Source organism: Temnothorax curvispinosus, unplaced genomic scaffold (assembly GCF_003070985.1).
Source record: "Temnothorax curvispinosus isolate PA1 unplaced genomic scaffold, ASM307098v1 QBEX01015436.1, whole genome shotgun sequence".
Classification (NCBI taxonomy): Eukaryota; Metazoa; Arthropoda; class Insecta; order Hymenoptera; family Formicidae; genus Temnothorax; species Temnothorax curvispinosus.
Genome location: NW_020225216.1, coordinates 317321 through 327512, shown reverse-complemented (window position 1 = coordinate 327512; position 10192 = coordinate 317321). Strand labels below are relative to the sequence as shown.

At 37.3% G+C, this 10192-nt stretch overlaps 1 protein-coding gene across 1 annotated transcript in view; it reads right to left on the bottom strand.

The window, feature by feature from the left end:
* Nucleotides 1–460: 460 nt before the first annotated feature.
* Nucleotides 461–10192, bottom strand: part of LOC112465723 — a 36121-nt gene continuing 26389 nt past the window's right edge. The window contains exons 2-3 of the mRNA XM_025033429.1: nt 3695–3881; nt 461–987 (exon numbers count right to left, since the gene is read on the bottom strand). Coding sequence (XP_024889197.1) covers nt 542–987; nt 3695–3836 — 588 coding nt within the window. The 5' untranslated portion in view covers nt 3837–3881 and the 3' untranslated portion in view covers nt 461–541. The remainder of the gene's footprint in view (nt 988–3694; nt 3882–10192) is intronic.

Sequence of the window (10192 nt, the reverse complement as noted above, 5' to 3'; positions counted from 1 at the left end):
CGATAAATGTAAGCGTGTGTATATTTTATAAATGTGTGCACTCTGATTTCTTAAATGTTTTTCATATTAAGTACTGGAGTTGCGTTTGCGGAGCGCGTTATTAACGCTATTTAGCGCAAAGACTGTTCGGGGAGGTACTTGGTAGTGCTAACAAAGTAATAAATGTGATGTCACTAATGGAAGTGTGCTACGTCATAACTTCGCACTACAATAAACGCAGCTATTTTATCCGAAGCGGTAACCCCAAGCTACCGTGTGGGTTATGACGCGACCCTGTCACGTCACAAGGTCACAACTCCCCCTTCCCAAACGAACGCCGAGGGGGTATTAGCCCCGGCACGCCGATGACCACTCAGGTGTCTATTCACATAACTTCATTTGTCCAACAAAATTTTTACTGCCCCTCAAGTCTTTGGGAACTCCCATCCCCCAGTCCGTTTCTCGTCCGGATTGCCACCCAACACACGAGCACCCACAAAAGACCGATACGTGCAGCGGAAGGAGAATAAGGATTAGACTCAAGTTCATCTTAGGTATTTCTTTATTGTGGACTACACGGTAACGGTAACGGTAACGGTAATACAGGAGCCATCTTTGGTAATAGACTTTCCCCTTCATGATTGTCTTGGTTAGCTGCGGCTCTGGTGCTGGTTCTGGGGCCTCTGAGGGGCGGTGAATGGTTGTGCCTCTCGATACGCTGGCACTCTCGGAGGGTTACCCCTTGCTCCTCGCACCCGTAACAAAATTTCCTTTGACGGGGAAGGGGGCACTTGGCGTAGAAGTGCCACTCCGCGGTACAGTTCCAGCAGCCGCTTCTATTGGTCCGTTCCTCGCGAGCCTCTCGGGGACTCATCATCTTCCTTTCTCCCGGGACGGGCAGGGTCTGCGTCGCCTGGCACCGCATTGTCTCCTCCGTCTGTATGGCGACAATGCGGAGTTCCTTCCTCCGGGTCTGGACTTTCCGGTACGTTGGACGTTGCGGTAAACCTGGCGAAAATTATATATTTATAAGATGTTTGCTTGAGCTTGTAGATGTTTCATTTGAGCTTTAAAACATTTATTAAATTGTTTATGAGATGTAAATTTAAACATGGAATTGTTTATGAGATGTTCACGGCTGTTTTTCTTATGAAGTGTTTAAGTGGCGTTTATAATAACATATATTACGCGATAACGTAAACGGGATTTTCTTTCGCGTAAACGGGATTTTGTAGTAACTTATAGTAGGAGAGCCGGCTGCACAAAAACCTCCCTCATCGAACATCCGGCTGAATTTTATTCGAATAGATAGCTTTTTTAGTGGTTAACCCTGTGCCGGGTTTTATATGCCCTGAAACTTGACCGAAGTGTTAAAAAAAGGGCCACTTCCGGTATGATTTTTTGAGATGAAACCCCCTCAAAGAACATCCGGCTGAAACTTGTGCCAATCGATTCAGGATGTCAAGCACATTGATAAAAAAATATGCTGCCACCCCCCACCTTGACAAGAACCATGGCAGCAACCCTTAAACGTGACATATTTTCGTACCGTACCTCCCTCACAGAACATCCGATTTTTTTTTTTTTGGAAATGTAGCTCGAACATTCCTGAACATAAAAAAACAATGCCATCGCTGGCCTTGACCAAAAATTTTTGTGCCACCTGTAAGTCGCGCGACTTTTAGCTGCCAATTTGTAACGGGTCAATACTTCCTTCACAGAACATACGATTTTTTTTTTTTGGAAATGTAGCTCGAACATTACTAAACATAAAAAAACAATGCTGCCATCGCTGGCCTTGACCAAAAATTTTTGTGCCACCCGTAAGTCGCGCGACTTTTGGCTGCCAATTTGTAACGGGTCAATACTTCTCTCACAGAACATACAGGTAATCTCTTGCCATGTATTTAAATAGAAAATAAGACAATCTTTGACGAGAACGATCTTAAGAACCGACTATGAATACCGTCCATACTAGCGCGAAAATTCCCATCGAATATTTTGTGGAAAAAATAGTTTGTGATAAACAATCTGCGCGTACATTGGTAGAGGTATGGAATGGCACAAGGTAAGTTCACATAACAATCACGTATTTTTATTTATTTATTCTTTATTCTTATTCTTTTGTATTTAAAATCTTAAAAATAAGATATAAAACATAAATATAAATGGAATAAATTACTTTTATTTCGCCAGTTAATTGATAAACAACAATGGAAATATTAATCGACTCTACAGGCCATTATAATCGCCAAGACAATACGACCACGAATTGGTTCGATTATCGTCATGTAATCTTTGATACTTATATATCATTTAAATAATTAAATTTAGGGCGAAAAATATTACCTCAGCCAGGGCCAGTAGAGCTATGGTTCCACGAAGATCCAACTCCATTAAGAGTTGAATCTTCATAGAGCATAGAGCATAAGAGCATAATTAGTCATAGAGCATAATGATAGTGACGACGAGGACTATACTGTCGATAGTTCCAACAGCAATAGCGATTAAAAAAAATCTCGTGATTTATATTTATGTTTTATATCTTACTTTTAAGATTTTAAATACAAAAAAATAAGAATAAAAAATAAATAAATAAAAATACGTGAATGTTATATGAACTTACCTTGTTTCATTCCATATCTCTACCAATGTACGCGCAGCTTGTTTATCACAAACTATTTTTTCCACAAAATATTCGATGGGAATTTTCGCGCTAGTATGGACGGTATTAGTCGGTTCTTAAGATCGTTCTCGTCAAAGATTGTCCTATTTTCTATTTAAATACATGGCAAGAGATTACCCGTATGTTCTGTGAGAGAAGTATTGATCCGTTACAAATTGGCAGCCAAAAGTCGCGCGACTTACGGGTGGCACAAAAATTGTTGGTCAAGGCCAGTGATGGCAGCATTGTTTTTTTATGTTTAGTAATGTTCGAGCTACATTTCCAACAAAAAAAAATCGTATGTTCTGTGAAGGAAGTATTGACCCGTTACAAATTAGCAGCTAAAAGTCGCGCGACTTACAGGTGGCACAAAAAATTTTGGTCAAGGCCAGCGATGGCAGCATTGTTTTTTTATGTTCAGGAATGTTCGAGCTACATTTCAAAAAAAAAAAAAATCGGATGTTCTGTGAGGGAGGTACGGTACGAAAATATGTCACGTTTAAGGGTTGCTGCCATGGTTCCTGTCAAGGTGGGGGGTGGCAGCATATTTTTTTATCAATGTGCTTGACATCCTGAATCGATTGGCACAAGTTTCAGCCGGATGTTCTTTGAAGGGGTTTCATCTCAAAAAATCATACCGGAAGTGGCCCTTTTTTTAACACTTCGGTCAAGTTTCAGGGCATATAAAACCCGGCACAGGGTTAACCACTAAAAAAGCTATTTATTATTCAAATAAAATTCAGCCGGATGTTCGATGAGGGAGGGTTTTGTGCAGCCGGCTCTTGGACTATTACGATAATTTCCTCCACGTAAACGAGTGAATTAATTATCGTAAGTTACTACAGAAGTAACGCTCGCGTAAACGTAGTAATAGTCTCAAACGTTTCCATTATAGTTTTCTAAGTACTTATAAAATGTTTCTTAACAGAGGGTTAACCAAGTGTTTGCAACGTGCTTCTAAACAGTGTAAACATCAATAAAACTCTTCATAAATAGTGTAAGCATTGATAAACTTTGCATAAACAAATATAAACACAATCTTTCACTAACAATTTCCATGGACAGACGCTGCAGCGTAGTATCTGTAGAAATCGTCCTGGGTGATGAGTTTCTGCCACTGCGGCCAGAATCCTGGGTCCCTCCGATTGATGAATCGCCGCAGTTTTCGGTGGCGGAGCCAAAATAGGGCCATAAGCGCTTGGCCTCGTAACTTAGCATTTCCGGTAATATGGTAACTCTAGAGATCGAGAACAGAAGGGTGATGAGGCTTAAGGTTCTGAACACGTACTTTACTAGCGGGCGATCCGTCTGGCTGAGAACTTATTTTACTTGTAGGTTAAATGCCCTATTTCATGAAATAAATTATTTGTTTAAGTTTTGACAAGAATAAAATATTATTAAGTATATAAACACCAATTTGGAGCTGTTTTTTGTCATTAAATATTTATTTATAACAATATTTTTCTTTAACATACTAATTTTCTAATTGGTCGGACACTGAGACAAGTTATGTCCGAATACTAGGCTGTAACCTATGTGTCAGTTGTCCGAACATTGGTACATTGACACGCTCCATGACTTATGTTTATATATTTAATTAATATAATTGATATATATGTGAGTTAAAATAATTTTTTCCTAACGCGAGCGTGAAATGGGCCGCTTTTCGCGCTTGTTTTGAGTGAGTAAAACGATCCATTTCGCAATGATGACGTAAGCGTTGAAACATGGAGCCATTTCTCAACTAGTGGAGAAATGAAATTGTAAAACAAGCGCGAAAAGCGGCCTGTTTCACGCTCTTGTTAGGAAAAATAGTATGAACAACTCGTGGGAAGAGTGGTCGAGCCCAAATGAGTGCGACCAACTTCACACTGATTCAGAATCGACCACTTTTCCCATTAGTTGTACAATATACTATTTTCCCTTTATATATAAACTGGGCAACAAAATTATCGCAACAAAAATTTACGTCAAAAATTTGCTTAACTTCAAATAAGCATAACTCCGCGAAAAAATTGTAATATCCGCAATATTGCTGCAATATATCGTGCTGTTAGGGTAGTCTTTCCAGCGAATCCTTATCTTTTCTCATGGTGTGATCAAAATATTTATATCCATATAATGATTTTTTGTACGATAACATTCGGTCTCTTTATGATGTTTAGTTCCTTTAGAATGGAGTCATTCGATCGTCTTGCAGTCTATGGGATTCTCAACATCCATCACCAAATAAACATTTCAGAGATCTGAATTTGTCTTCTGTCAGCCATTTTCACTGTCCACGATTATATTTCATGCATCACGATGGGGGAAATATGAGTGCTCTTACTATCCTTATTATCTTTATTGGTGGCTTTTGTTATTCCGCAATTTCTCCATATTTTCATCAGCCTTACAACAGCATCTCGGCTTATTGCCATCCTTCGCTTTGTTTCCCCTTGATAACTACTTATGCTCGATATTTTGACTGACAGGTATATGAAATCTTTAACTACTTCGATTTCATTTATGACTTTAGATCCAGGTTCATTTTTTTGAGTGTGATTTTTGATCATCTTTATCTTGGAGGGATTGATTTTTAGGCCTACTTTCTGGAGCATTGTGTTTTTGTCCTTTTCTTATGAATTAATATAAATATACATAAATTTGATAAGCCACTCGTTGAGTCAATTGATGTCAAAATGACGAGTGCTTGCTACCTGGGATATATGATTTCCATATTTTGTTATATAGGAAATATAGGTCTACACTTGTTTTATCGGTTCTTTAAACATTTCCGAGACTATTCCGTCAACACTCGCTGTCTTTCATAGTTACAGCTTGAGTGCCAGTTTTACTTCTGATTTTATTATTAGTATAGTTGCCGATCCTCTTCTTTGACATAGTTCTATTCTCTAACATAGTTCTGTTTGACCTCGAATAGGGATTGACAGTAATTTTTCCAGCGTTTAAAAACCTTCGGTTTCTTAGTTATTATGTATCCTTGTCCATCCTCTATTATTAGCGTGTGTATCTTGAAGTTTCGTGTTACCTGTTTTATTTTAGCAAGTAGGTCTCTAACTTCTGCCTTATGTTGATGTTCTTCAGTTTTACTACATATTTCCATTGTATAATTATTCTTATCCTCCCTGCACATTCTCCTTATGCGTTTTCCCCCTTGTACATATTTATTTCGTTGTTTTTCAGTAGTCCTTGGTGTTTCTTCGCTTAAGGCTCCTGCTGGCTCGCGGCTCGCGAGCCAACTCCGCGTGACAGCGCCACACTGGCAAAACTGTGAACTATAAGACGTGAAAAATGACACGTCAAAGCAAAATTATCCTTGCGATTTACAGCGTTATTCTTAATTTTAGTGCAGTGTTTTTACATTTAAAATTATTGTGATAGTGTTAAAATATAACGAAGATATCCACTTTATTGTGATTTATATTAATATGTGCAAGCAAATACTTATTTCAATTCGACAGCTGTCAAACGGCTTGTTTTCGTTCTTGTTACTTCGACAAATATGGATTACTCATATAAAAGGGGAATTTTCGGTGTATTTTACAAATCTATTTTATCGTTTACAGATGGTATTTTATTAAAAAGCATTTTTATTTTAGTGTAAATCGCAAGAATTTTCATGATATATTTTCATGATTTTCTCGCTTCTGACGTCATCAATCCAAGATGGCTGCAGTGAGTAAACAGGAGCCTTAATTACTTTCCATGTATGTTCGCCTCCGCAATCCAGAGTTTTTCCCTACGGTGAATCTTACTTTGCTCGTACCTTTTGCTGCCTCTTCCATCTCCACAGCATTGTTTATAATTATTTTAATAAATAATGAAGTAATTTATAATCCAGCTATTTTTCTCCATTATTTTTACTTCTATAATTTTTGTTAATTATTTTTTTTCGGATATAAGATAATTCTTTTCTATGCAAGATAATTCTTTTCTATGCAAGCACTCTTTATTTGCACTTTGAAAATGCTTTTTAATTATATTAAGTAAATATGCAAATGCGAAAATAATGTCGCTTATATTCGATTAAAATGCTAACGGCGAAGAATAAGGAAGAATATTTTTCTCAGTATCCTGGTGAAGCACAGAAACGGTTGTAAAAGTCAGAGTAAAAAGCCAGTCGAAATCGATACGGTGGTATGAGTGAAGCGGCAAGATATTGTTCACGGGATACAGAAGTACCAAACTTTCCTAGTGGTTAATAATTATTGTAACAAATTTGAAATTATATCTTCTTTATATATTTATTGTTACAGTACAATGATTGTTATTCCTTCATATATATGATCTGCTCCAACACTATATATTCTTTTTGATGTCTTATTATTAATCGATATATATTATTATGCTCTGAGGAAAACCAAATGAAGTTAAAACGGTAAGACTATTAAATAAATTAATAGTCATTTGACATTTCTTTTAGAACGCCTAAAATTTGCTCGAAAATACTAGCCGTAATTATATGCTTATAGCTGTTGCTTTAGACGAGCGTCAATATCTTCTCTTTATTGTTTATATATTTAATTATTCATATAATTAAATCATGTGAATTTCAAAGATATTGGTTTAAAAAAAAGAAATTTTTTATATTGTGTTTAAGAAAAAATCGTCTTCAAATATATCAATCTTTCTCAAATATTAAGCGCGAGGGGGGTAGAGAGAGAGAGAGAGAGAGAGAGAGAGAGAGAGAGAGAGAGAGAGACAGAGAGAGAGAGACAGAGAGAGAGAGACAGAGAGAGAGAGACAGAGAGAGAGAGACAGAGAGAGAGAGACAGAGAGAGAGAGACAGAGAGAGAGAGACAGAGAGAGAGAGAGAGAGAGAGAGAGAGAGAGAGAGAGAGAGAGAGAGAGAGAGAGAGAGAGAGAGAGAGAGAAGGGGAAGGGGGTAGGAAAATTTTATTTGAAGTTTTTCACGAGTTTTTTATGTAGTTAGTACGGCCCTGCGGCCAATAGCGCCGGTTTCAAAGCGACCCGAGTTCCGACGTCGAACGTGTTCCTCAGTTGGCGTCGCGATGCCGCCGTCGAAGGTACGCGGGAGACATTTATAATAGCACCTGGTGGCAGTAATCTCGCTTTCACTTTGTTCGAAGAAAAGTCAGATAAAGGGGCGTGATAAAACGAATTACTACTTGCGACAATTCTCGATTTAATCGAAGTTTGACGAATTATTGAGAAGGATTGTGAAAGCGCATTGGGTATTATCCTAAACTGTATCCTGATATATTGAAGCCTAATAGGATCATAAAGATCCACATACAAGAAAGTGTGTTAAAGGAACGGCCTCGAAGGCTTCAGAGTTTTGCACGCCGCCTGCAGGTTCGGGATAATAAATCTTTCACGGGTTATTAAATTGCTGTGGTGTCCGTTGGTGTCCTTGCGAATCAGAGGATTCGCCGGAATGACAGGGTAAATCGGAGTCGACGTTTGACCCGTTTCTCGCGAAGGAGGAGAAAGGGGCTACCCTCTTTCAAATGCTGTGGGAAAGGGTAGCACGGTACACGGGTGATTCTCCCTGCCTCTTTCACTCGATCGGCGTCAAATGACGAATAAAGGCGCGGGGCGCCGGAGAAAATCGAAAAGGACATGCGTTGAGGAAGTGGGAAGAGACGTCTTCCTCGTCGACAGGAAATATGAGCTTTCTTCAGTAATTTTTAACCGTTTCGCGTGAGTGACTCAATTACGCGTGGGGGAAGAGTGACGTGATCCTAATCATATCTATAGCGAAATTAATTGTAAGCATAAAAGCGAGAAATAAATATCAGCTAAATCAAAAGTAAAATAAAATAATTTAAAATAGAAGAAACGAAATAAATATAAAATAACTTGCGGAAATGCAATAAAGTTACAGTGCGTGAACATTTCCGAAAATTGTGCAAGGTGTGTTCGAAAAGTTCTCGCGAAGGAAACCCTCGTGTTAATCTGTTTAAAAAAAATGGTATGATCGATGTGCGATTATCTCGCGACTAATGAAATTTTCTGCAGCAGACGGTGACTGGATAGAAAGCACCATAGCAACATAGGGTAAAATCAGGCTAAAATGAAAAGAGAGATAAAAGGCAGCATCAACTTGCATCTTAGGGAAAGAGACCGAGTTTATTTGGTCGCCACTGATGACAGATGATGAATCGATGGTAGTATTCTAACTCTCAAAGGGAGATGCTCTCGCTTTTGTGGGTGTGCAATACTTCTTATTACCCTTCTATCGATATATGTTGAATCTGTTGTGAGATTTCGTATGTTTGATCCAACACATTACAGCATGATCACATCCTTATATATCGAATTAAAATCACGAATCGCGGCGACGAATCGGATTATTACGTATGTTCCTTTGCATTGTCACGCACAATTGTCTGCGCACGATTATCTTGCTTATACAGACAGAAACTTTTTATAAAATTTTATTTAACATAAAAAAAGTTATGTTATACGCAAATTAAAAAAAGATACACTTTTTGAAATTAAACAAGTTAAAATTAGAGGCAGAGTTAATTAATATTTGATTTCGATGATATATTTCTTTGAAACTCTCTGAAAATCATTTAAATTGATTTGAATTTCTAGTGTTATTTTACGTGAAAATTATATAAACTTTCATATGAATATGTTTAAAATATTTGTGCATATTAATATAAATTAAAAGCAATTAATTGGAGAATGTCAGAGTGTATTTTTTCTATTAAAAATATTGCTCCACATAATATTTCGCCCACGTGATGTACGTGGTAGACGGTAGTTAGTTGAAATTTTAGTTAAATGCATTTCGCATACTTTATCATTTATACGTCCATGTATAATGTTTTAAACCTCGATATATTTCATTACGGTTGAACGTTGTTTCAATTATGTTGTTTCATATTCATGTGCTATCCTCGCTTTAAGTACTTTCTTTTACATTACATGTTCTACGCAATTGTGCAATTGTGAAATATAATTATCTCCTATCATCCGTTGCGTTAAGTGGTTTGCGCTATATTACGCTCTTTTACTATCTATTGCTAGAATCCATCCGGGGCCGTTGACCTACGTGTCGTCCGCGAATAATTTTAGATAGAAACAGGATTCGGATTACAGGAGCGCAAGTTCACGAGATCACAAAGAACATAGGTACCTGGCACGGTCAAGATCATTAAGCACCTGTAATTAGCACGTTTCTTTCTACAATTGATATTAATTATCCTCAAGAATACCGAACTGTTAATATTTTTCAAAGAATGCTCTTGGAACAACCAACATTTAGATTAATATTTCTTTTTAATATTTGATTTAATATTATTTAACCCTTAAATGCCACACCTCTCAAGAATCTCGTAAATGACACATGGGGTCTAAAAGACCCCAGCATGAAAAATGTCTCCTTACTCATTGATTTTTTGATATTTAGTTATGAAAATTATTTTCAATGTTGTTCAAGGCTTAGAAAAGAGAATAAAATGCTTATATTGTTAAAATTTCAATTTCAACATAGTATAAAAAATTAAGTAAACTGAGTACTGCTAAGTGTACAACCGGGTAGGTCAATCACTCAACTATCATCAATGGGAG